Source organism: Trichechus manatus, unplaced genomic scaffold (assembly GCF_000243295.1).
Source record: "Trichechus manatus latirostris isolate Lorelei unplaced genomic scaffold, TriManLat1.0 scaffold00059, whole genome shotgun sequence".
NCBI classification, from domain to species: Eukaryota; Metazoa; Chordata; class Mammalia; order Sirenia; family Trichechidae; genus Trichechus; species Trichechus manatus.
Genome location: NW_004443995.1, coordinates 6,988,263 through 7,015,741, shown reverse-complemented (window position 1 = coordinate 7,015,741; position 27,479 = coordinate 6,988,263). Strand labels below are relative to the sequence as shown.

The 27,479-nt window shown below is 40.8% G+C and overlaps 1 protein-coding gene across 3 annotated transcripts in view; it reads left to right on the top strand.

Annotated features, from left to right (window-relative positions):
* DCLK2 (doublecortin like kinase 2) overlaps positions 1–27,479 on the top strand; it is a 217,033-nt gene that overhangs the window by 165,794 nt on the left and 23,760 nt on the right. For 2 of the 3 annotated variants that reach the window (XM_004378832.1, XM_004378831.1), the window contains 5 exons: positions 5,936–6,011; positions 7,216–7,324; positions 9,479–9,536; positions 18,392–18,511; positions 18,980–19,126. In XM_004378832.1, coding sequence (XP_004378889.1) covers positions 5,936–6,011; positions 7,216–7,324; positions 9,479–9,536; positions 18,392–18,511; positions 18,980–19,126 — 510 coding nt within the window. The remainder of the gene's footprint in view (positions 1–5,935; positions 6,012–7,215; positions 7,325–9,478; positions 9,537–18,391; positions 18,512–18,979; positions 19,127–27,479) is intronic. The other variant, XM_004378833.1, reaches the window with a different exon arrangement.

The following is a 27,479-nucleotide window of genomic DNA, read 5'->3' as shown; positions in this document are numbered from 1 at the left end:
CAAGCCAGATTTGGCTGGCCCTGCATTCACAGAAGGGCCACCTGTGACCATTAATTGACCTCAACAGCAGACAAAGCAACAGGGGGAACAAATCAGAAAGAAAATCATCACCCGGACCCCGTCCCAAAGTGAGAGGTCCAGCAAGAACCATGTCACCTCCTATTTCCTGGCCGCCATAATTCCTGCAACCTCTTCCTTCTAGAATTTTCCCTCCCCAGTACACCTGTGCGGCTGCCATCTTGCTGCCCAAATCACATAGAAGCCCTGCTTCCCCATAGCTCAGGGAGTTGGATCTGAGGAACTTCCTCCCGGCTCCTTGCTCTACACATTGCAAAAAAGTTACTTCCTCTTTCTCAAAGGCCAGTGTCCAGATTATTGGTAGGTCTGAGCACGCAGGACAGAACCCACCTTAGAGGGTTTGGCAGCAGTTCCTGTTGTTGTTGTTATGGAATGACATCAAGGACATCTACATGAAAAAAGCAAGAGGTATTAAAAAGACAGGAAAGAAAAGAAAGAGCAAAATGGATGTCAGAAGAGACTCTGAAAGTTGCTTTTGAATGTAGAGTAGCTAAAGCAAAAGGAAGAAATGATGAAGTAAAAGAGCTGAACAGAAGATTTTAAAGGGTGGCTCAAGAAGACAAAGTATTATACTGAAATGAAGTTCTTATCAGAATAGAATTCTCATGTGTTTCTCTTCCTTGCTTACTCATAAAAAGGGAGCTACTGCCTGCCAGAGAAGTAGGTGGGTGTTGTCATGCCACCAGTACACAGAGAACATGCTCGGCAATACCTTTACAGTCTTTTGGCCGCTTCCCTCCTTGACCAATCAGAGCTTCATCAGGAAATATATCCCCCTGCCTCCTTGCCCTAAACATAATCCCATCTTTTTGAACCAGTTGGTAATTATGGAAGATATCTTGAAAGACCCCGGATGCTGCCGACCATTTATGCTTTCTTGATGAGGACCTCCCTAATACACAGCATCTAGGCCCTTTGCTTTGTGCTGTCTCAGCATCATGCTTGCTGATGGATGCATGATTGCTCGTTAGCATTTTAAGATATTTTAATAAAAATCGTTAGTTTTACAATAGAAATGGGACAGGTTTGATCTGGAATGCCATTTTTTCTCTTTCTGTGCCAGTTCAATCCTTGCTTTAGTAAGAGAGGAATTCTCTTATAGGGGACAGGGAAATATATAAATTGTGCATAGGAAACAGTGAGAATTTTGTGAAGTCTTAGCTTTATCCCTCGCATTTCCATTGCTCTTTGTCTGTGTATCTGTCAGGGCACTGAAAAAGCTTTACTTATATTTAACAATAGACCCTTCACATTTACAAGGAATATAACCAGAGATTTTGGTGAATGCCCAGCTTTTCTTATACCCCTAGAGTGCCAAGCTTCATTACTGGGAGATCAAGTGAACTTAATCACTAGCTAAGTGATTCAAGTGTACAAGTGTGCACATGTGCCTTAGCAAAACGGCTCCCTGTCGTGGAGCTTCAAAGTCACTAGCTGCAATCAGAACTTTCAAAGCCATATCCTGGAATGCAGATGTTTTGGTAAAGGGTTTTAGGCGTATACCCATGCCTCCTCACAAGATTGTAAACTTCTAGGCAATAATAACATGTCTTTTCATTTTCGAATCCTCTAAAAATCCAGAATAGGTTGTTGCTATAGATGTTACTAAAGAGTGAGGAGAGAAGAGAGGAAAATTGTCCCTGTCTCTGTTGTCACACTGTTCAGCTTTGCTGTAGTAAAGTTATTCCTCTTATTTCTTCATGCTTTTGTTTTCTTCATGGAAAGCTCTATTTTCAAATAAAGGAGCATATTTGAATAGATGATGGATAAGTCACTCCTGTTAACTCTACATGGGTTATTTGGTGTGTGCTTTTAAGGCCTGAAGTTCAGCACTTTAAAAAAAATAATCAGTTTATTTGAGAAATTTGAAAAATGTTCTTGCGCTCATTGTTTGCTAGAAAAGTGGCATTTCATGGTGATTTAGTGAAGTCTTTGTCAGGTTCATGGGAAAGTAGTTTTCCGTCTGACCGGGTGTCCTCTCCCTCACCCACGCCCGCAGCAGCTCAAGGCCCCAGCCCAGCTGCCTCTCCCTCCCAGCCACCTGAGAACGAGCTTTCACCACCTGCTCTGTGTTTGCCTCCTTGCCGCCTCTGAGTCTCAGCACAAACCATGTTTCTGTTTGCTGGGCTGTACAGGGAAACAGGATGGGGTGGAGGGTGGGGGAGTGTAATAAAAATAAACACTGGGAAGCTACATGGGTCTCCAGAACTCAGTCACTAAATGCTCCTGGGAGTTAGTCATCCACATGAAAATGGAAATGCAGGTAAAAATGCTGGCCTTGTAGCCTTTTTGAGGCATCTTTCCTGGAGAACCTTTAAATCATACAGGACACGTGTGCTTCCAAGGCACCAAAAATTACTCAAATTAACGCTAGAAAGGAACCTGATAGAAGAATTTTATGGGGTTTCCAGGAGATCTGAACAAGCAGTTGTTGGGGAGAACAGGGAGAGGGGCAGGTCCTGGGGGTTGATTTGAGGTCTAGGGGGAGGACCTGGTTGCCTGGTCCTTCCCCGGCATTCACAACCCACCTCCCCATCACTTTTGTGCTCCAGGTGAGCCTCCCCAGGGATCTTTCGGTTTATCCTCTGAGGTAAAACTTGACCCCAAATTACATTCTTATTATATTTATTCTATTAAGCATCTGGCTGATTGATACTAATTTTATTTGGCTCTCTTATTTCCTTGACTGACAAATTTCAGTCTAGGAAGAATCAGATGAGAAGAGGAGGAGACTTGGAATAAATCATTTAGCACAGGTCTCTTATGGCCATTTTACATTTGGCAGCTCAGAAACTTTTATGAATCTCTCTTTTCAAGGCTCTGTGTTAGATCTTTTAAAGGAAGATACTAATAACTAATATTGAGTAAGTGTTTATACAGCAGTGACCATGCTAAATGATTTTTACATGTTTGAGCTCATCTTAATTCTCTAGCAAGTCTTGAGCTAAGTAACTATAAAAAAACAAAAACCAAACCCATTTCTGTCAAGTCAGTTCCAACTCATGGCAGTCCCGTGTGATACAGAGTAGAACTGCTCCATAAGGTTTTCTTGGCTGTAATCTTTATGGAAGCGGATCGCCAGGCCTTTCTTCCACAGAGCTTCTGGGTAGGTTTGAACTGCCAGCGTTTTGGTTAGTAGTTGAGCACAAACCATGTGTGCCACCCAGGGACCTTCGGTACCTATACTAACAACATTTTCAAAGAAGAAAATAAGACTTGGAAAGTTGAAGTAATTTTTCAAAAAGAGGAGATGATTCAAGTTAATATATGTATAAAATGCAGCAGAGAAAGTGGTGAGAAACAGACTGGACAGGGAGGTGGGGGACAAGGTGGGGCCTGAATGCCTTGTTAAAGATTTGGGGGTAAGTGTCTTGGTAATGAAGACTCACTGAGGTTTTTGGATCATGGGGGTGATACCAGAACCACCCTTTGGAAAAGTTTCTCTGGCAATAATGTGTGGGATGGGAGAGACAAAACGTAAGTAGACCTTTGATGAAGTGCCAAGTCTAGTGAGGACATGAACCAGGGCTGTGGGAAAGGAAGGAATAGGGGGTGGCGTGGTTTTCTTTTAGGGTTCCTGTTAAGGCCCCTCTCTGGGACTTTGTTTTAAACATTCTAACGTTTAAATATTCTAATATGGAGTCCTGCTGATTTGAAGACAACAAAACAATGCTAAATTTTAAAAAGTTAAGATTGAATTACCTTTTCTTGTTAGGAAGCAAAATAATTGAACTCCTGGGAGCCAGAGTCCATCCAGAAAAAGACCCACACATACACTTACATCCCCACACAACTGCAGGCATGTAGAAGTGAAGGATGCAAACACTCATAAGAAGTGTATCTCAACACTGCTTTTCTGTGGCCTCTGATTTCCTTACCGGTACTGGCAACTACTGGTTATACTGTCCACATAAGGTTTGTATCTTTGGGTTCTCTAGACAAACAGATCCAGTAAGATACACATATGTAGAGAGAGAGAGGGAAAGAGAGGGAAGGAGAGAGAGAGAGAGAGAGAGAGAGAGTGATAGATCGATTTTGAGGAAGTAGCACATGTGATTGTGGGGGCTGGCAAATCTAAAACCCATAGGTCAGGTGACAGCTAGAAATTCTGGCAGTCTAGTATCCAAAATGGTAGGTCAGGTGGTGGGAGAGAGAGAGGAATTCTGGCAGGGTGTTTGTTTATAGTCTGGAGGCAGAATCCTTCCTCGGGAAACCTCCAGTTGTTGCTCTTAAGGCCTTCTACTGATTGGATGAGGCCCGCCCACATTATGAAGGCTAATCTGCTTTCCTTAAGGCCAGTTGATTTAAATGTTAATTACATGTAAGTACTTCATAGCAACATCTAGACTAGTGTTTGACCAAAGAACTGGGCACCGTAGCCCAGCCAAGCTGACACATAAAATTAACCATCACAGTGGGGTTACCTGGGATCAGAGAAAGCAGTCCAATTTTTACCTGCCATAGATCTCTTATTCTTGAAGCTTATATTTTATTCCAGAAGAACTTCTGGATGATCCCATTTGAGGCAATATTTATAAGTTATTGGGCTTTCCTGGGTTTGGAACCAAAGTCAGCATTCGTGAGATCTCAACTTCGTCGGGAGAAAGAGAGTGAACTCAGTGCCTCCATGTTGCAGGCACTCTGGAAAGGGAGGCTCCTGCATCATTGGTGCATTTATTTAGCAAATAGTAAATGAATTCTGCCTGTGCCAGGCCCTGGGCTGCACACAGGGGATGCGGTGGTGAATAGGGCACAGTCGTCATGGGTCACAAGCTACCAGGATGGTTGGGACATGCAGGTAAGCTTGTAAGCATGCAAGTCCAAAATGTTGAAGATGTTTCTCAACATTTGATAAGTCCTTTGACCTTGCAAGCTCCTAAAATAAATAAAATTAAAGATCAAAGTGAAAAATTTGAGTTTGAAAGCCTAAGAGACCTTGGGGATTAAGAAAAAAATTGAACTTAAGCCTATGGAACAATAGGCTTAATATAATATGAATTTTTTAATTTGTCTGAGAACTAGAGATATTTCTGTATTAGACTGGGAACTTCAGCGTTGCTGAGATGGACTTTATCCATTAGTTGTATCTTTTATTTCCCTCTGGTTCCTAGTAGTAAACATTCTTAGAATGCTTGTGAGGACTTGCTGCTGTTTTAGAGTTGGTAAAGAAGAGGGCTGAGCCAGGGCTACCCTCTGGATCCTGAATCCACAGGAGGGTGTGGAAGGCGATGCAATCCTGTGTCATGGCGCTGGGCTTCTGGGACCAGGCTGAACCTTATCAGGGACTACATGAGGTCAGCTTCAGGGATGGCAGTGGGATCCTGGGGATACAGGCCAATGTTCTGGGCTTTAAGCCTTATTTTGTCCTAGCAAAAATCCCTGTTTTGCCACTACTAGGCACCTTGTTCTGGAGCCCTGGTGACGCAGTGGTTAAGAGTAGGGCTGTTAACCAAAAGGTTGGCAGTTTGAATCCACCAGCTTCTCCTTGGAAACGCTATGAGGCAGTTCTACTCTGTCCTGTAGGGTCGCTGTGAGTTGGAATCTATTCTACAGCAGTGGGTAGGCACCTTGTTCACCTTGTGGTGCCATAAAAGTCTCCTTTGCTTTATTCCATTGAGGTCAGAGTAACACAGTTCAATTTTCCTGATACCTAATGTGAAATGAAAAGATTGTGTCTGAGGAAGAAATGCATTAATGTGATGTATATGTAAAGAGAGGTGAGATGAGGAGGAGAATGCTTCTTCTCATTCTGTATCATTATAGTTTTGGATTCTACATACATCTATTATCTAGTAAGGATTAGCTAGCTAAAGATTTGAATTTATCCTGGTAAATAATGGTCATTTACCTCTTTCAGCAGATTTCTGCACATGGCGGATCTTCTTCCAATGTAAATGGTGGACCTGAACTTGATCGTTGCATGAGTCCTGAAGGTAGTTTTCAATCTGATGATTTCTTTTATAAAGGAAATCATCCATGTGACCGTGGTGGCCATCCTAAACCCCCTTGTATAAAAGTATGATCTTTTAAACAAGGATATGATCAGGTCACCTATTAGCCTATTGGTTGGTCAGGGTGGGGTCATTTCAAGATATATAAAATCTCACTGTCGTTAATAAGGCTCTCACAATTTCAAATTTCAGATTTGGGCTTTGTATCAGGATTCTCCAGAGAAACAGAACCAATAGGCTATATACATACATATATACATATATGTATATAGAGATAGACTATTTTAAAGTATTGGCTCAAGGAATTGTGACAAGTTTGAAATCTGTAGACTGGCAGGCTGGAAACTTAGGCAAGAGTTGATGTTACAGTCTTGAGGCAGAATGTTTTCCTTCTCTGGGAAACCTCAGTTTTTGCTCTTAAGGACTTGAACTGATTGGATGAAGTCCACCCACATGATGGAAGGTAATCTGCTTTACTTAAAGTTCACAGACTGTAAATGTTAATCACATATAAATACCTGCATAGAACATCTAGAGTAGTGTTTGATCAAACAGCTGGGTACCATAGCCTGAAGTTGACACATAAAATTTTCCACTGCAGGCTTCCTTTATTTTTCTTTAGTAGAACTCTGCTCTTGTATTCTAAATATAGACTTTCCTTTCTTTCAGTTAGATAACAAAAATGTAGTATTTGATGCCTGTTATGTACAAAGCACTAGGGAGACATTGTGGTAAGTGATCATTCTTAACCCCCTTTTTTTGAGAAGGATCTGAGATAGGAATTAGCCTTAACAAGTCATCTTCTCTGGGTAGATTTTTTTTTTTTTACTTGAAAACTTGAGGAGAAAATCATCTTCCAAAGATCAAAATTCCCACTACTACCCTTCCCCCTTTCCCTAGAATTGACAAAAAGACTTCCTTTTATCCAAAACTGATCACTTAGTTCAGCTAATATTTCAGGTATTGGTTAGGTTTATTGATTATTTTGGCTTCTGATTCTAGCCAACAAGGTTAAAAGGAGATTGGCGATTCAGGTGTTCTATTCAGATAACATGCTTAGAGAATTTCTTTTGTTTTGCCACAGCTTTAGAAATAAATACATTGCAGTTTATTATTTTACAAGTATGTAGGAATCAAGATAAAATGCTGATGTTTTCTTTAGACTTTGCATTTATTCTTTTTGCAGGTGTGAATGGAAATAGGTGCTCTGAATCCTCAACTCTTCTTGAGAAGTACAGAATTGGGAAAGTCATTGGTGATGGCAATTTTGCAGTGGTCAAAGAGTGCATAGATAGGTGAGTGGGTAGTGGGGATTATCATTTGTTCACCCACTCGTAACTTTCTCCCTTGGAGTTAGTTCTTATTTTAATGGACCAAAGACCGTCTAGGGTTTTTCAGTGTGTATCATCCCCAAAGGACTAGAAAGGTACATTGTACATGTAAATTCAAAAGAGTCTACCTTGGGACCAGAAGTTTTGCATGTCCCCAAGTCACTTGCCAGGGAAAAATATATGTATACATATATAGTATAAAGCTGTTTTAAATGCATTTGGGTTGAGTTATATCAGGTCTGTCATCAGTGAGCCTGAGAAAAATGGAAAAGAATAAGACTCATAACAAAACCAAAAAACCTTCTATAGTACTTTCTAGTTCTCATTGCTGTACTTGTGTCATCTCATTTAATCTCCAGAATAACCCTTTCAGGTAATATTTAATTGAATATACCAATAGTTCAGAATATATTAACTCTGACTGTAGTTTTGTCTATATTAAAATTACATTTTTGATTGTCTAAAGTCCTAAATTCTCAAATGTTAGGAAATCTATTCATTTAAATTCTAGGCCTTTTGTGAACAATATTAAAACCAAGAAAGACTCAGGATTAGAATTTTTAGGTTCATAGACCACTATCCTACCTGTTCCAAGAGGCAATTTTTGTTGTGAGGTATTTTCTAGAATGTTCTGGAAAATACAATTTTTCCATCTTGTTACATCTCCAGTGATACTTTAATGCTCCTTTTATATTGGTGCACAGGGTAACTCATGGTCCTCTAAGCTCCTTTTACTTAAGCTCTTGTACACAGAATGCCACCCAAGTAACAAAACATCTAAAATATGATTTGTAAAGACTTAACAGAAGTCTGAGACAGGATTTGGTTTACATTTTTAAGGGGAGAGCAATTTAAATAAAAGTAATTCTTCCAATGCCAGAATGCTCCTTAGAAACAAGGACAGCAAGACTTCGTCTCAGGTACTTTTGGACGTGTTATCAGGAGGGGCCAGTCCCCGGAGAAGGACACCATGCTTGGTAAAGTAGAGGGTCAGTGAAAAGGGGGAAGACCTTCAAGGAGGTGGATTGACACAGTGACTACAACAGTGGACTGAAACGTAGCAATGATTGTGAGGATGGCACAGGACAGGGCCATGTTTTGTTCTGTCGTACATGGGGTCGCTTATGTGTCGGAACTGACTCGATAACACCTAACAGTAATAACAACAACAAATTCTTCCAAGCTAGGCCTCATCAGAGTGTGCTATAACATCCTGGGCAAAAATAACTTAATTTGGGAGATGGATGTATTCTCAGAAGGCTGCAGTGTTCTTTTTTGAACTATTTGCCTATACTAAAAACTTTCTTTACCATGTTCAGATGAAATTATGCTAAGGATGATTAAAAATTAGGTAATAGCCAAGATTCTTGTGTCTGAGTAAATGACCTCACTAGTGCCCGATTCAGACACGGTGGCACAAGATCCTAGCTGAATTTTTGGCTGAGAAATAGATAACGGAAGTCTTGGGACTTCTAAGTTTTGAATTATGGGCTAATGTGATTAATGGACTGATGTAAAGACACATTGATAATAGGAATTTTCTGTTACTTTGATCCATTTTTCTTAATTTTATCCTGTCTCCTGAGTGAACTATTTCGAGATTTGAATATGGAAAAACTCTTTCTTGTCCAGTTCTGATACAAAGGAATTTAAATAGTTTAAGTATGTGAGTTACTTTATAATGTTACAGTTACTAATATTTGTAAAAGGAAATATAATTAACATACAGTGTGGCTTAGTTTTACTTTATATTGTTTTTTCCTCTTTTGGTACCTTTCTCCAGACACACCACTCTGATGCACTGGGGAGAAGCCAAGTCTTCATTCCTAGAGTCTGTGCTGCAGAGGAAATTAGGAATGATAATGTCTTTATGAAATGATCTCTGGTGGTACAGTGGTTAAGCACTCGGCTGCTAACCGAAAGGTCAGCAGTTCAAACCCACCAGCCACTCCACTGGAGAAAGATGTGGCAGTCTGCTTCCATAAAGATTACAGCCTAGGAAACGCTATGGGGGCAGTTCTACTCTGCCCTGTAAGATCATTAGGAGTCAAAATCTACTCAGTGGCAATGGGTGACGTATTTATGTTTTTAAATGGCCATTCTCTGATTATTCCGTAGGTCCACTGGAAAGGAGTTTGCCCTGAAGATTATAGACAAAGCAAAATGTTGTGGAAAGGTACAGTATACATAACTACTTTGTAAAACAGACTGAAGTAACTTGGGGAGATGCTTGCTGTGGTGAAGAAATTTAAATGGGGGCTTGACAAGACCAAGCAGGAATAGACCATTGATGATGGTGGGGAAAACACTATCAAGCTTTTTTTTCTTGTCTTTTCCTGATACTTTAATCTTAAAATAGTAAGTTGATTTGATCTTGGTTCTAACTATAGAAAATAAAAGTTCTTGTCTCTGAAAGATGCTTTCTAAAACCCAGCAATACACAAAAGGTGTCAAGATCTGTAAAGGGTCTGAGACTCTACCCTACTTTTAAGCTAACAAGTTAGCCTTCCAGTTTCATAGATGCTGGCTGAAGACACAATACACCTGCGTCAGAGGCAATGGACAGGCAGCCTGAGCTTCATGTTTGCATTGGTTCCCCTTGACCCCCAAGTCCCATGGAGGTGATCAGAGGGGCCCTGGTGGGTGCTGAACACACAGTGGGTTTGTGTCACAGCTGAGGAACCTAAAGCTTAGGAAACCCCCAGTCTTATCAGGGTGCTGCTGGCAAACCTGCCTAATCTTTGCCCCAGAGGAAGATGTCATTATCCTGTTCAGGAAACAGACCTACCTTCCGCTCTGAGAGAGAGACCGTTACTCCGTGTTTGCTACACAAACATCCTTGGAAGATAGTCTGGAACAAAAGCTGATACGTGCAGAAACACCGTGGAAAATTGCCTCCCCAACAAGATGAACTTTTTTCTTCCGTCCTCAAGCTGGGGCAGGGAAAAAATCAGCTGGATGAAATGCTGCTAGGGTACTGCTATTTTGACTCTGTTTGAAAAAATATATAGCAGTGACAACAAAGAGCTTTTTAAATTCCTTTCTGGAGAAGCATAGCAGTTAGAGAGTAGACTGTAGAGCTGCACCGTCAAATATGAGTTACTAGCCACGTGTGGCTACTGAATGCTTGACATGCGACTACTCCAAACTGAGATGTACTTAAGTGTAAAATACACATCAGATTTTGTAGAGTTACTACAAAAAAAAAGTAGCATATCTCATTGATGCCTTTTATATTGATTGCATGTTGAAATGATAATTTGAATATATTTTGTTAAATAAAATATATCAAAACTAATTTTATCTACCTCTTTTTACATTTTTAATGTGGCTATTAGAAAATTTAGAATTACATATATAGATCCCGTTATATTTGTGTGACAGTGATGCTCTAGAGCCTGATTGTATAGAATTTAATCCTAGCTCTCCTTCTTCTTGCTGTGTGACCTTGGGAAAATTATTTAACCCCTTTGTGTCTGCTTTGCTCTCTACAATGGATTTATTAGTTGGGTGTAATAACCTATGACATAAGGTTGTTGTGAGGAATAATTGAATTAACATAGAAAAAGTGCCAGTATATAATAAGACTTTAGCAAATATTAACCATTAACATTATTAGTGTACCAGAGAGATTTAGAGTTTATAATTAGCAGAGTTTGAGGTGATAGTATTGAAAAGAAGAAAACATTGCAATGTAGTGATTTCACATTTCTGGAACACAAAAACTAATGTTCATTGGATATCCAAAAACTTGTATATACTTTAACAGAAAACTTTAAATATTATGGTCTGAGCCCCAGAATGGAAAATCAAAGAGCAAATTTGTCATTTACTTTTTTTCCCATCACACGGATGGCTAATGAAGCAGAGATGGTGCAGAATTCCTCCTTTTCTTGGAATAACTAAAGTTGTTTTTCCTTTAATTTTCTTTACTCAATTCTATGTACTTTTACTTACTGTTCTAGCGATATTATTAAAGTTTTTGAACTGTGGTGGCTTTTTTCCCACCTGTAAAAAGGTGTTGCTCCTTCTATCTGGTGTGGTGTGATTTAATCAGAATGTGTGTTTTATAATTTTGTTTGGGAGCCAAGTTCTGCACCACTGCATTAAAAAAAACTTTTTTAAATAAAAAAAAAATTGCTATGGCAAGAATATTGTTTACCTGATTAAAATATAAGCAGCTGATTCAGCAGTTTAAAGAAAATCTTGTGTGCAAAAAAAATTCAGTCTGGGTACAGTAAGTGCTGAAGCAAATGGAGAGGTGAATTCAAACATTTGGATCTTATTTTCCCTTTGTAAAAACAGCATGGGGGCAGTGTCTGACCTCCTCCAGCCCCACAAGGGGGAAGGAGAACCAGGATCAACAGCGTACCGCTGACTCCCATGGGGAGGAGGCCAGACACGCCTCCTCTCTCTGACATCTTTACCAACTCTGACACCAGCCATCCTTCATGGCATTCTCTACTTTTCTGCTGGGTTCAATAATTCATTGCAGTGGCCACGCAGAACTCACAGACCATACTCACGATCATGGGGTTTATTAGGGAAGTAACAGTAACAGTTGAGGCTCAGGGACACTCAGGATACAGTTCTTCTATCAGGATAGCCTCTCCCCAGCTGTGCTCACAGGCACACCTCTCTCTGGCCCTCAGTCTCTGCCCAAAGGTACTCAGCTTTCTCTCCCCTTGGGCCAGGAAGCCCACTGTGCCACCTTCTGCTGCTGGGTCTCTCCTTTCTTGGTGGTGGTGGGCTCCTCCTCTCTGCTCTGGAATTGCTCTCTTTTAAGGCAAAACTGACCAATCCCCTTGTAGGCCACAATTACCCTATCACACAGTCACCTGGGTGGGAGTTGCAAGACCATGGCTAAAAAGACCACACACAAAATTAATCTACTGCACCCTTGTTATTTAGTAGCATTCTAGTTTTATAAATCATGATCAGATACTAATTTATATACTGACATTTTGCTTATTTGAACAACTGTTTCCAGATTAAGCCAAAAGCATGTTGCCATTGAGTTGATTCTGACCCATGGAGGCCCTATGTGTAACAGAGTAGAACTGCTCCATAGGATTTTCTTGGCTGTGATCTTTATGGAAGCAGTTTGTCAGGCCTTCCTTCCACAGAGCTGCTGGATGGGTTCAAACCACCAATCTTAAGGTTAGTAGATGAGAGCAAACCATTTGTACTGCCCAGAGACCTTTATTTCCACATTAAAAAAATCGAACCAAACCAAACTTGTTGCTGTCGAGTCGATTCCGACTCATAGCGACCCTATAGGACAGAGTAGAACTGCCCTGTAGGGTTTCCAAGGCTGTAATCTTTATGGAAGCAGACTGCCACATCTTTCTGCCCTGGAGTGGCTGGTGAGTTCAAACCACCAACCTTTTGGTTAGCAGCTGAGTACTTAACCATTGCACCACCAGGGCTCCTCTATTTCCACATTGTCTGTATAATTTCAAAACTTGATTTTTTATAGGTAAGTTGATTTTTCACTTTAAATTTAATTTTTAGAAGAAAAATGTTATAGAGAACTTCTAAAAAAAAAAAAGTAAGGGGGGCATTCAGCCACAATTCTGGAGTATTGTGGTCACCTCTGCTTTGTGGGTTGTACACAGAAAATTAATAATGCTGAAAATAATACATACCATTTATTGAAATGCATTCTATATCCAGGCTTGTTCTAGGAACTTTGCACGTAACCTTCCTTGTAAACAGATGTACCAGTTTTACAGATGAGGAAACACAGGCGCAGACTGAATAGCTTTGCAGAAGTTATGCAGAGGAGAGCAGTGATAGAACCTTGGACCACTTGATTACACAGCCCGTACATTGGCCAATCTGCCATGCTCCCTCTCCAAGTTCAATTTATTCGTTTGTGTAATAAGAACCTAGGGGGAAAATTTAACCTCTCATTTCCTTTTCTGTTATATATGTGAACATTATTAGATTAATTCCTCATTCACCTAAAACTTGATGTGTGTATTCTGAGTACAAGACTGTGCTGGAAATAGGTTAATTTGCCATACAAATTAATATTCTCCAAACAAGGTTATGGGAGTTCGGAGGAAGCATATGGGAGAGGAGTATGTGATCTTGAAAATGCAAGAGCATTAGAGTTGGAAGTTGAGTGATGGGTAGGGTTTCAATAGACAGAAATGGAAGAAGAACATTCCAGGTAGCCAGAACAGCATGAGCAAAGCCCAGAGATCAGAAAGCACGCTGAGTTCTAAGGAGACTATTGCAAGATATGCCTTGGGCAAGATTATGGAGGCTGTTGAGGATTCATAACAGATTATGGATTATGGTATTCGTAAATGTGAGAATTCTTCCAGTTCTAATACTCTCTTTCATTCTAAATATGGATTGAACTCCACAGTGTATGAAACCCTTAGCTTTCTACTGTGGTGCTTAGAAGTGGTCCTTGTGCCCCCACCCGCCCTACTCAGTTCTGTATTCATCATCGCCATGTTAAGTGTATTGCATTGGTTTCCTGTGGCTACTGTAACAATTTACCACAAACTGGGTGGCTTGAAACAACAGAAATTTAATTCTCTCACAGTGCTGGATCCCAGAAGTCCAAAATCTAGCAGGGGTTTCTAAAGGCAAATCTGTTTCTTGCCTCTTCCGGCTTCTGGTGGCTGTTGGCATTCCTGGGTTTGTGGCAGTGTCTCTCCAGTCCCTGCCTCTGTCTTCATGGCGCCTTCTTTCTGTGTGTGTGCCTCTCCTCTTCTGTCTGTGTGAAATCGCCTCTGTCCCTGTCTTAAAAGACATTCGTGATGGCATTTAGGGCCCACCTGGATAATCCAGGGTAATCTCCTCATCTCAGAATCCTTAATCCTATCTGCAGAGACCTTTTTTTCCAAAGAAGGTGATACTTATAAATTCCAGGGGTTAGGACTTGATCTCTTTTGGTGGCCGTTAGTCAACCTACTACATATATTTGCACAAAAATCATATATAGGGATCTGAACATTTTACCTCTCTTACTATGCTACTTATCCTCTGCAGTACTCACTAAGCCATATGGATGCAAGCTGTAAAGTCACCCGTGGCCAGGAGCATGATGTGTTTATTCATTCACACAAGTACTTCAGTGCCTACTATGTGTTAGTGACTATGCTAGTTGCTAGATAGTGAGGTAAACAAAAACCTCAAAGAACTCTCAGTTCCAGGGGGTTACATACCAGCTTACAAACAAAGACACTGGGAGGAGAACTGTGACTGTATTGGACCCAGGGACGGTGAGCACGTAAGAGAGGTACCTAGCCCAGCTTAGGGTGAGCAGGGGAGGCTGCTCAGATGCGCTGTAAGCCCGGTGTTGAGTAATAAATAGGAGTTTGCCAAGCAGTGGGAAAAGGTTCCAGGCAGAGAAAACTACCTTTGCAAATGCACAGAGGTCTAGGTGAGAAATTGACAGTAGGAATAGAGAAAAGCAAAGGCTGGATTCAAAGGCTGTTGAGGAGGTAGACTGGCAGGATTGGTGAGTGAGTGGATGCACTAGAGGACTGGGAAGGAGAGAGGAGTCAGGTGGAATTCCTGCTTCTGCTCTGGGCAGCCAGGTTTCATTCACTGAGACAGAGAACTGGCGGGGAGAGGAGTGTTTGGTGGAGCTGAGGAAGGGAAGAGAAAGGCGATTGGTTTGGGAGAGTTGTTTATTCCCCTAATTGGTTTCTCATTTTTTTCCCTTGTGTATTCAAAGTCACCATGGCCAAAGATAAGGCATTATCCTTTGCCAAGTTAGCAATTTTCTTTGTCATTTTCTCTCACACAGAACAGTGGAGCATTGCCATGGAATGATTCATATGTAAATTATTTGGAATTTGAATTGTGAATCGCTTAACATAATGATAGATGACTGAATAATGTAAGTTCATTGTGTCTCAGGATGAAAGTGATATTCATATTGTGTTTAGAAATTTTATTTTCCTGGAAAATGTAATTTCGAGAGCATGTTTACTTATTAGAAACCGACATCATACGTGGGTTGCATGTGAAATAGGAAGATAATATTTGTAAAGGTTTTTATGCAGTCCTTTGTTTTGCTTCTGGTGATGGTTAGTTTAAAAAGTGGATTGTTCCTTCATAGACACTTTTACAGATATAGTCAGAAGTTGAGAAACAAAGACAAACAGCTCCCACATCCCAACAAAGACACTATATACTTAGAAGACCAGCCTTTGTCAAGTAGTGTGCAGTCAACTGCAAGAAGAAGTAATGGTGTAGAGAGTGCTCCTGCAGTGCTCTCTCAGAATCTGAAATGTAGCACTGCAGGTGGCCCTGGGAGAGATTCCACAGTATACACCAGAAGACTTTCCATTGTGCCTTTTATTGAAAAAGTTAATAACTTTGGGGAGGTACTGTCTCCTTACATGGTGGATATCTTATTTTAACTCCAGTCTGAGAGAGCTAGTTCGGGTACTGGTGATAGGGATTATTTTACACATGCCACGCTAAGTTACCATCACACACGGAGGCCTGAATAGAGGTAAATTTATAGACTCTTCCAACTTTGGAGGAAAGGGGGGAAATGAAGTCATGGATATATTTTCTTTAAAATAAAATATCCATTTTGTATTTCATGTTCACCACAGTCGTAATAACTACTGCCGTCTTTCCTTCACACAGGGAGAAATAAATCCACTTACTTGCTTTTACATGTTCATGAAAGTACGTGCAACTCTGCTTTTTGGTATGATTGAGGAAATGCTTGGCACTGGTGATCCAAAAGGTTGAAAATATGTTTACAAGTGTGAAGGGGTTGTCAGGTCTGTCTTTGGTCTCTGTGATCACAAGATGTTGGCTGCATAGCTGCTTCCCTAGGGGAAGAACCAGGGCTCTGTCTGCAGCTTGGTGTTGCTGCTTTGTAGCTTAGACTTACGGGGGTACTTGGGACTCGGAAACAGGTAGGGTCCTGTCCCCAGCCTTCTGGGCTTGGGGTGCGAGGATCTGGGAACAGCCATTCCTCCACTAGATTTGGGGGGGTTTTCTGAGGGCTAAACCAAGTCAAAGACTTTCCCAGTCCTGCTCATTCCAAGGAGCATAGCTTCTCCTTCTTCCACAAGACCTAGCACAGTTCTGCCTTCAACCCCAACTCACTGTGATACTAGCATATGTTCCTGTCTTTTCAGTTAAATATTTTCAGATTTATAGCCATCATTATCTTTTTGAAAAATTTCAACTTGATTTCTATTGAAGCATGGCTCTTTGAAAGGTGATGTTGTGTAGTACAAAAAACTTGCATGTCAGAAATCTAGGTTTGAATTCCTACCTCAAAGGACTGTTTTAAGGATAAAGTGTTAAAACGTCATGGAAGTCCTTTGCCCGGGGACTGACAGAGTGAACAGGCTCATAGTCAGTGTTGGCTCCTCTCTTTCCTCTGCTTCTCTTTGGCATTTGCTCCATCATTTGCCAACATTTACTCAGTGATTACTTAGGTAGGGGAGTCCCTGGGTGGTACACGTGGTTAACACACTCAGCAGCTAAACAAAAGGTTGGGGGGTCAAGTCTACCCAGAGATGCCTCAGAAGAAAGGCCTGGTGGTCTCCTTCTGAAAAATCAGCCATTGAAAACCCTATGGAACACAGTTCTGCTCTGACACACGGGGTTGCAATGAGTTGGAATTGACTGAAGGGTAACTGGTTACTTGGACAGGCACAGTGCATTCAGTGCTCTAGAATCATGACCCACCATGTGCAGGGGCTTTCCGCAGATTTTCTCTGCATGTTATTCATTTGTTATAATTTACGCCTCCATCTCTTGTCAAAAGATTTAAGTTGACTTAGAGTAAAAATACATGTACATATGGATACATGAAGATGAGAGGAACCATAAATGATATCCTGAAGTAGGCCTAAGGTAATCATTTATTGTGGCAGTGCAACAGCAAATTTAGCTCTGAGATTCATGACGGCAAAGGCAAAAAGGGAAATAAGATGGATATACATATGTGTGCATGCATGTGTATGAGATATGTATGTATATAATGTATAAGAGAACAATTAGCAAATTTTAAACTCAGAATGATTCATTATTAAAGTTAATGATGACCAACAAATATGGCATTGTTGAGAGATTTTCATGTTTCATAATAGAGCAACAGTTGTTCACGACTCATGGGTTGGTGTATTGAGAGAAATTACTTAATGCTGTGAGTAAACATTTGCTGCCAAGCTCGTCATAGCTGCATTATTCACCAGGACTGATGATCAGGTGGTGGTTTCAGAGGGGAAGTGATTAGACTGAGAACAGTGGTCCCTGTGGTACTGTGTGTTTCCAGATTTCTGAACTGTAAGATAATAAAGAAGATTCATCTGGTAAATGATTACATCAACAGTCATCGAAGAAGAAAGTTTCATTTTCATGAATTCCAACACAAAATGCAAATTCATATTGGTCATGGTTTAAAAGCTAAAAATATTTTTAATGCCAGAAGTTGTATGCCATAAGCATGCTAAATTTTCTTATATGCCCAATATTTATTTCTGTGCATATATTGAAATTGGAGCCCTTGTGGCATAATGGTTTAAGTGCTCGGCTGCTAACCGAAAGGTTGGCAGTTTGAATCTGCCGGCCGCTCCTTGGAAACGCTGTGAGGCGGTTCCGCTCTGCCCTGTAAATGGTGCACAACAACGACATACTGAAATTACAGAGTGCTGAAAAGCATCACTGAGAAAATAGCTGGTTATGTTGGGGCTTTGTGAGAATACGGGCTTTAGTGTCGCAGCCTTTTAAGGAGTTGGAAGGAATGATAGACAAGAAGGCACTGTGCTCTCTATGCAGGGTGGCACCACAGAGCCCATCTGGGGGTGTTAGAAGGCTGTTTCTTTTTTGTAGTGGCAATGAAATGTTCATTAACTTGTCCTTTCTCTCTGGAAACCAGTATGCTGGGGTTTGCCTTTGATGTGTGCCGAGAGAAATGGCTCCGTTAGCATCTGTCCTGCAGACTGTTTTTGTTGTGTTGTGTTGTTGAGGACAGAGCAGAGAGTGCTGTGATTTCTCATCCACCTCTCTGAACCCTTCGTTCGACAGGAACACCTCATTGAGAATGAAGTGTCAATCCTGCGCCGAGTGAAACATCCAAACATCATCATGCTGGTCGAGGAGATGGAAACAGCTACTGAGCTCTTCCTGGTGATGGAGTTGGTCAAAGTAAGAGGATGGAGGGATTTTCTTGGTGCTGAATCCCCCTATTTACAATATTCCCTTTTTTAAAAAAAAAAAAAACACTTTTTTTTTAATTGTACTTTAGGTGAAGGTTTACAGAACAAATAGTTTATCATTAAACAGTACACATATTGTTTTATGACAACAGTTAACAACCCCACAACATGTCAACACTGTCCCTTCTCAACCTCGGGTTCCCTATCACCAGCTTTCGTGTCCTAGTCCTTGTCCCTGGACTGTTGTGCCCCATTAGTCTCGTTTCCACTTACAATATTCTTGAAGGACCTAATCAGCAAAGTGTTTTGCTCCCTTGTAACTTTCATTACTTGTAATTCATCAATTTTCGTAGCTCTTGTTGTCATTTTTGTATTCTGTCTGGGCTGGTGAACCATCTTCAGTACTTTCATAGGATTGCCACAGTTGTGTTGGTGTGCTCTCTTATGTGTTCTTTAGGGTGGAGATCTCTTTGACGCAATTACCTCCTCAACCAAGTACACGGAGAGAGACGGCAGCGCCATGGTGTACAACCTTGCCAATGCCCTCAGGTATCTTCATGGCCTCAGCATCGTGCACAGAGACATCAAGCCAGAGAACCTCCTGGTACGCCCTCCGGTTTTGTTGGTGGTGTTTTTTTGTTTTTTTTTTTCTGTTCCAACGTGTGCCTCTCATCTTTTTAAAATGATCATAGTCATTTGTAAACAATGAAATGTTAGAGTCTATGCCAGTCCTGCAATCAGGGATTGAGAGAACCTAAATGTAGAAAATCAGCAAGTCTCAAGTCAATGACTATAAAATATGAAAGGTTATTGAACTGATCTGAATTTACTGTTTACCATATCATAGGGTTGCTGTGAGTCGAAATCGACTCAACAGCAATGGGTTTATGTATTAGGTAGCACATTTTTATTTATTTTTGGTTGCTCGGTACTGATAGCTGAAAGGTTGACAGGAAAAGTATTTCATGGTACCATAAAAAACCTCTGGAGAATAAATTGGAGACAGAATCAGAGGCTCGTAGGAGACAGAAGTGGAACATAGGGGTTCATTTATGTGCAGGACAGAATTTTTGAGATAATCTGGTCCGCTCATCTCAGTTGTGGTGTTGTTGTTGTTAGCTGCCATCGAGTTGGCCCCTGGCTGGTGGCCACCCCATGGGTGACAGAGTAAATCCTGTTCCATAGGGTTTCCTTGGCTGTAATCTTTCTGGAAGCAGATAGCCAGACCTTTCTTCATGGAGTTGCTGGGTGGGTTTGAATCACCAACCTTTTGGTTAGCAGCCAGTCACAAACCATTTGCACCACCTAGGCTCCTATCCCAGTTTTACAGATAAGGAAATCGAGACACAGGTATTAATTGTTCTTGCTTGAAAGTCTCAGTTTGCCTACTGTTCTGTCTGTAGAAAGTCTTACTCTACTATAGCACTCAGGGACCTTCGTAATCTGGTCCCAGGTTACCTCTCCAGCCTCCTATCCTGTTACTAACCCTTTCTTCCCATCTAGCCAGCGTGGCACCTTATCTTCAAGCCGTATTTAATTCATCTTCATGTTGTGGCTAGATAACTAAACACCACTTGCTAATTAGGAGCCAGTCCTTGTGACTACAAGATTCTAGAGAAGCCAGTTGGGGAGTTCTTGTCCACCTTCCCACACAAGACAGTTGGCTTCTCTCTTTATACCTTTCAAAGCTGAGTGTCAGCACCGATCATTATAATTATCAATCGTGCTTGGAGGTGAGCTTATTCTAGTCCTTGATAGCATGTTAATCCAAACCCAGGCTTCCCCAGCCGCAGTAGTTAAGACTTGACCTTATCATTAAGCATTACATCTCCATTGCTTATGTCCATACTGGTGTCTGCAGTGCCCTCTCTCCTAGCAACGTGTGGCAGACATGTTCATCTTGTAAGACACTGAGCAAAAATAATTTCTTCTTTAGCATTGAACTCTCCCTGGGCAGAGTTCAGTCATGGCATATGCTGGTTCCTCCTGTACTTGCCACCGTGTTGTGGATTCACGATTTACTTGTCTGTGTCCTTATCTAGATTGTAAGCACCTTAGGGGCAAGGACTATGTCTCAATTATCTTTCTATCCCCAATGCTTTGGCCAGTGCCAAGCAAGCACACAGTAGGTGTGGAGTACATGTCACTAGCTAACCACTGACGGTCAGTCGCTAGCTAGCAGCACACCTGGTGCTGGGACCCACGTATTTACACTCTTCTAATGCTTGCGCCACACAGTTGATTGTTAAAAGGAACATGCATTGATGCACAGGCTTTGAGGTCATCCCAGTATTCGTTGTTTCCCCCTGTGGTAATATCATTTGATGATTTCTGAGTGTCCATTTAAAATGATGTGAGTTTTTTCTTACTGTCTTCTGCCTTGAAGGGATTGTATTTCATTCCTATGTGTTCCTGTTAGGGAAATAAATATCCCTGCTGTGTAATAAAAGATGTATTATGGACTTGGTTTTGTGAACTCTAAGGAGAGTTGTAAAGAGCCTGAGGACTGAAGTACGGATATGGTGTACTCTTCTCAAAGCAGGCTTCTTGCCCATTATAGCCTTGCAGTATCTGGCAGGCCCAGGGCTCCTACACCATCTGGCTGAGTTTGACCAGGAGCTTCACAAGAGCAGGTGAAGCCAAGCAAAGGCGGCAGGCTTTCTCTGGGTCTGGGCAGACACAGCTACCTGCAAAGGTAGTGAGGACACCCCCTTGACTGCTCCCTGCTTGCCACTGCCCACCTCCATGCCAGAGGCTCTGGTTATTTACATTCTCTGTAAATACCGGAGCCACAGGTCCCTGGGGAGCCATTGGTCACTCTGGAGCCAGCCATGCTGCGGCTCTGATTGCTGAGGGCCAGCGAGGAAGGTGGCTGAGGCACTGGGGAACTTCCAGGAAACCAAAAACCAAACCCCGAACCCACTGCCATCGAGTGAATTCCAACTCATAGTGACCCCACAGGGTTTCCAAGGCTGTAAATCTCTACGGAAGCAGACTGCCACGTCTTTCTCCTGCAGCGCCACGGGTGGTTTCAAACCACCATAATGTCACCGTTATGAGAAGTAAAAGTTTAATAGACTTCTCAGTAATGATTTGGGTGGGTATCCAACCCCTGTGGCTTGTTTCCATCCTAGCTGGAGGTGAATGTAAAAGGCACAGTCTGTAGCTGGTGGAATATAGCTCCTTATCCTTTTCTGCACCAGATCTTTTATTACTTAAGTAGCAACTAGCCTTTTCTACCTTTAAAAATTGTGCCAGGTTATATGTGTACACACTTGGAAATGGTGCTGTTTAAAAATATTGTGTATTTATACAGTAATAGAATATGAATTTATTCATCTTACCTAGAACTTTTCTACTTGGCCTTTTCTCTTACCACCCTCCTGTGTCCAGTTATTTAAGAAACATTTGTAATTATTAATATCTAAAGGGAGAAAGGCAAGAGAGCATTAATTCACCTTAAATTGCTCCATTTCAGGGTTCCTAAGTAGTGGAAGAAAGCTCGTTCCAGCTGATGCCTCTCAAACTACATGGAAGGTGAAGTCTCTTGAGCTCTGGGAGGTTAACATAATAACCTGTTCAAGAAGTCTTCACTCTGGGCTGCCTGGCTATAGGCATAGGCAGTCCTCAAACCAGAGTAAGATCTAATTAAAGGAACTAACAGGAGGCTAGAGACAAACACGGCCTCCCTCACATTCCCATTCTTACTGGAAAGACCCTAGTAGTCTTGTTTCTGGAACCCCACCACTTACCCAGGAAATTAAACTTCATTCTTAGGCAAAGTCTCATCCTAATTTGTAAATCCATAATATTGAAGTCCCCACCGTGGCATGTACCAGTATTTGCACTTAAGTTCACGTGGCTACCTACCATCAAGACATGGAGGAAAAATGGTTGTGAACTAAGATGAACCCATTTGAAATGTGCACTCGTCACTACCTGAAAATACCAACAAAAGCCTTAGTCTAGGTACATACAGCTCCCAGTGGGAGGGTTTAGCTGGGGTATTAGGGGTTAGATTGCTTTCAGGTTAAACACTGCCTCCACGCACCCCTGGCGTAACCTAGATGCTCTAGAGTGAATAACAGGGTAGCTATGTGCCTTTGTGGTCAAAGGAAGATGTGTCAGAACTAAGAGGGGTACAGACCGGCACATCTTTTCTTATCCAGGAAAAGAATAATCCAACCCTGCTGGTCTAATCCCAGGCCAGACAACTTCAGATTGAACTGGGCCTTTTTTTTTTTGTATTTAGGTGAAAGTTTACAGCTCAAGTTAGTTTCTTTATACACACATTTATACATACATTGTTATGTGACCCTGGTTGCTCTCCCTATAATGTGACAGCACACTCCTCCTTTCCACCCAGATTTTCCGTGTCCATTCACCCAGCTCCTATTCCTTTCTGCCTTCTCATCTCGCCTCCAGACAGAAGCTACTCATTTAGTCTCCTGTATCTACTTGAACTAAGAAGTACACTTGTCACGAGTATCATTTTATGTCTTAGAGTCCAGTCTGTTCTTTGTCTGAAGAGTTGGCCTCGGGAATGGTTTTAGTTCTGGGTTAACAGATAGTCTGAGGGCCATGTCTTTTGGGGTTCATCCAGTCTCTGTCAGACAGTTAAGTCTGATCTTTTTACTAGAATTTGGTTTCTGCATCCCATGTTTCTCCTGCTCCATCAGGGACTTTCTGTTGTGTTCCCTGTCAGGGCAGTCATTGGTGGTAGCCAGGCACCATCTAGTTCTTCTGGTCTCAGGCTGGTGGAGTCTCTGGTTTATGTGGCCCCTTTTGTCTCTTAGGCTTATATTTTCCTTGTGTCTTTGGTGTTCTTCCTTCTTCTTTGCTCCAGGTGACTTGGGACCAATTGATGCATCTTAGATGGCCACTTGCTAGCTTTTAAGACCCTAGACACCACTCACCAAAGCTGGATGCAGAACATTTTCTTAAAACACTTTGCTATGCCAGTTGACCTAGATGTCGGCTGAAACCATGGTCCCCAGACCCTTGCCCCTGCTACACTGTCCCTTGAAGTGTTTCATTGTATTCAGGAAACTTCTTAGCTTTTGGTTTAGTCCAGTTGTGCTGACTTCCCCTGTGATATGTGTTGTCCTTCCCTTCACCTAAGATAATTCTTCTCTACTATCTAGTTAGTGAATAACCTCTCCCTCCCTCCCCTCATAACCATCAAAGAATGTTTTCTTCTGTGTTTAAACCTTTTCTTGAGTTCTTATAATAGTGGTCTCATATAATATTTGTCCTTTTGTGACTAATTTCACTCACCATAATGCCTTCCAGATTCATCCATGTTATGAGATGTTTCAGGGATTCATCATTGTTCATCGCTGCGTAGTATTCCATTGTGTGAGTATACCATAATTTGTTGATCCATTCATCCGTTGATGGGCACCTACGTTATTTCCACCTTTTTACTATCATGAACAGTGCTACGATGAACGTGAGTGCTTGTATCTATTCGCGTGACGGCTCTTATTTCTCTAGGATGTATTGTAAGGAGTGGGATTGCTCGATTGTATGGTACTTCTATTTCTAGCTTTTTAAGGAAGCACTAACTCGATTTCCAAAGTGGTTGTACCATTTTACATTCCCACGAATGGTGAATAAGTGTTCTAGTCTCTCCACAACCTCTCCAACATTTATTATTTTGTGTTTTTTGGATTAATACTAGCCTTGTTGGGGTAAGATGGTATCTCATTGTAGTTTTGATTTGCATTTCTCTAATGGCTAATGATTGTGAGCATTTCTTCATGTGTCTGTTAGCTGCTTAAATGTCTTCTTAGTGCCTGTTCATATCTTCTGCCCATTTTTTAATTGGGTTGTCTTTTTGTGGTTGAGGTTTTGCAGTATCTTGTAGATTTTTGAGATTAGACCCTGATTGGATATAGCCAAAAATTTTTTCCCATCTGTAGGTTGTCTTTTTACTGTTTTGGTGAAGTCTTTTTGATGAGCTTAAGTGTTTGATTTTTAGGCACTCCGAGTTATCTACTTTCTCTTCTTGTGTTTGTGCATTGTTACTTATGGTTTGTATTCTGTTTATGCCATGTATTAAGGCTCCTAGCGTTGTCCCTATTTTTTCTTCCATGATTTTTATCATTTTAGATTTTATATTTAGGTCTTTGATCCATTCTGAGTTAGTTTTTGTGCATGATGTGATGTATGGGTCTTGTTTCCTTTTTTTGCAGATGGATACCCAGTTATGCCAGCACCATTTATTAAAGAGACTGTCTTTTCCCCGTTTAATGGACTTCGGACCTTTGTCAAATATTAGCTGCTCATAGGTGGATGAATTTACATCTGGATTCTCAATTCTACTCCGTTGGTCTATGTATCTGTTGTTGTACCAGTACCAGGCTGTTTTGACTACCTTCGTGGTATAATAGGTTCTAAAATCAGGTAGTACGAGGCCTCCTGCTTTGTTCTTCTTCTTCAGTAATGCTTTACTTATCTAGGGCCTCTTCCTTTTCCATATGAAGTTGGTGATTTGTTTCTCCATCTCATTTAAAAAATGTTGTTGGAATTTGGATCAGGATTGCATTGTATCTGTAGATTGATTTGGGTAGAATTGACATTTTCAGAATGTTGAATCTTCCTATCCATGAGCAAGGTATGTTTTTCCACTTATGTCGGTCTTTTTTGGTTTCTTGCAGTAGTGTCTTATAGTTTTCTTTGTTATAGGTCTTTTATGTGTCTGGTTAGATTTATTCCTAAGTATTTTATCTTCTTGGGGGTTATTGTAAATGGTATTGATTGGGTGATTTTCTCTTGGAAGTTCTCTTTGTTGGTGTAGAGGAATCCGACTGATTTTTGTATGTTTATCTTGTGTTCTGATACTTGCTGAAATCTTCTGTTAGCTCCAGTACTTTTCTTGTGGATTCTTTGGGGTTTTCTGTGTGTAAGATCATGTCATCTGCAAACAGGGATACTTTCACTTCTTACTTACCAATTTGGATGCTCTTTATTTCTTTTTCTGGCCTAATTGCTCTGGATAGGACCTCAAGCACAATGTTGAATAAGAGTGGTGATAAGGGGCATCTTTGTCTGGTTCCCATTCTCAAAGGGAATGCTTTCAGACTCTCTCCATTTAGAATGATATTGACTGTTGGCTTTGTGTAAATGCCTTGTATTATGTTGAGGAATTTCCCTTCTCTTCCTATTTTTTTGAGAGTTTTTATCATGAATGGGTGTTGGACTTTGTCAAATGCCTTTTATGCATCAATTGATAAGATCATGTTGTTCTTGTCTTTTGTTTTATTTATATGATGGATTACATTGTTTTTCTAATGTTGAACCATCCCTGCATACCTGGTATGAATCCCACTTGGTCATGGTGAATTATTTTTTTTGATATGTTGCTGAATTCTATTGGGTAGAATTTTGTTGAGGATTTTTGCGTCAGTGTTCATGAGTGATATTGGTCTGTAATTTTCTTTTTTTGTGGTTTCTTTACCTGGTTTTGGTATCAGGTTTATGCTGGCTTCATAGAATGAGTTTGGGAGTATTCCTTCTTTTCTGTGCTCTGAAATGCCTTTAGTAATAGTGGTGTTAACTCTTCTCTGAAAATTTGATAGAGTTCTCCAGTGAAGCCGTCTGGGCCAGGGCTTTTTTTTGTTGGGAGTTTTTTAATTACCTTTTCAATCTCTTGTTATGAGTTTATTTAGTTGTTCTACCTCTGTTTGTGTTAGTTTATGTAGGTAGTGTGTTTCTAGAAATTTGTCCATTTCTTCTAGGTTTTCAAATTTGCTGGAGTACAGTTTTTCATAGTATTCTATTATTATTCTTTTGGTTTTAGTTGAGTCTATGGTAATATCACCCATCTCATTTATTATTCAGGTTATTTGTTTCCTCTCATGTTTTTCTTCTGTCAGTTTGGCCAGTGGTTTATCAATTTTCTTGATCTTTTCAAAGAACCAGCTTTTGGTCTTGTTAACTCTTCAATTGTTTTTCTATTCTCTATTTCATTTAATTCTGCTCTAATTCTTATTATTTGCTTTCTTCTGGTGCCTGAGGGCTTCTTTTGCTTCTCTCTTTCTGCTTGTTCATGTTGTAGGGTTAATGTTTTGATTTTGGCCCTTTCTTCTTTTTGGATGTGTGCATTTATTGCTATAAACTGACCTCTGAGCACTGATTTTGCTGTGTCCCAAAGGTTCTGGTAGGATGTGTTTTCATTCTCATTTGATTCTGTGAATATCCTTATTCCATCCTTAATTTCTTCTATAACCCAGCAGTTATTGAGCAAGGTGTTGTTCAGTCTCCATGTGTTTGGGTTTTTTCCCTTGCTGTTTCTGTCATTGATTTCTACTTTCATGTCTTCATGATCAGAAGAGATGCTTTGCAATATTTCGATACTTTGGATTTTGTTAAGGCTTGCTTTGTGGCCTAATACCTGGTCTGTTCTGGAGAGTGTTCCATTTGTGTTGGAAAAGAAAGTTTACTTGGCTGCTGTTGGGTGGAGTGTTCTGTATACATCTGTAAGACCAAGTTGGTTGATTGTGGCATTTAGATCTTCTCTTCTTTGAGCTTCTTTCTGGATGTTCTGTCCTTTACTGAAAGTGGTGTGTTGAAGTCTCCTACCATTATTGTGGAGCTGTCTATTTCTATTTTTAATGCTGTTAGAGTTCGTTTTATGTATTTTGGAGTGCAGTCATTGGGTGCGTAAGTATTTATTATGGTTATGTCCTCCTGGTGTATTGATCCTTTAATCATTAAACAGTGTCTTTCTTATCCTTTGTGGTACATTTTGCTTTAAAGTCTATTTTGTCAGAGATTAATATTGCCACTCCTGCTCTTTTTTGATTGTTGTTTACTTGATATGTTTTTTTTCCATCCTTTGAGTTTTAGTTTGTTTGTGTCTTTAAGTCTAAGGTGTGTCTTTTGTAGGCAGCATATAGACAAATCGTGTTTTTTTATCCTTTCTGCCACTCTCTGTCTCTTTATCTGTACAT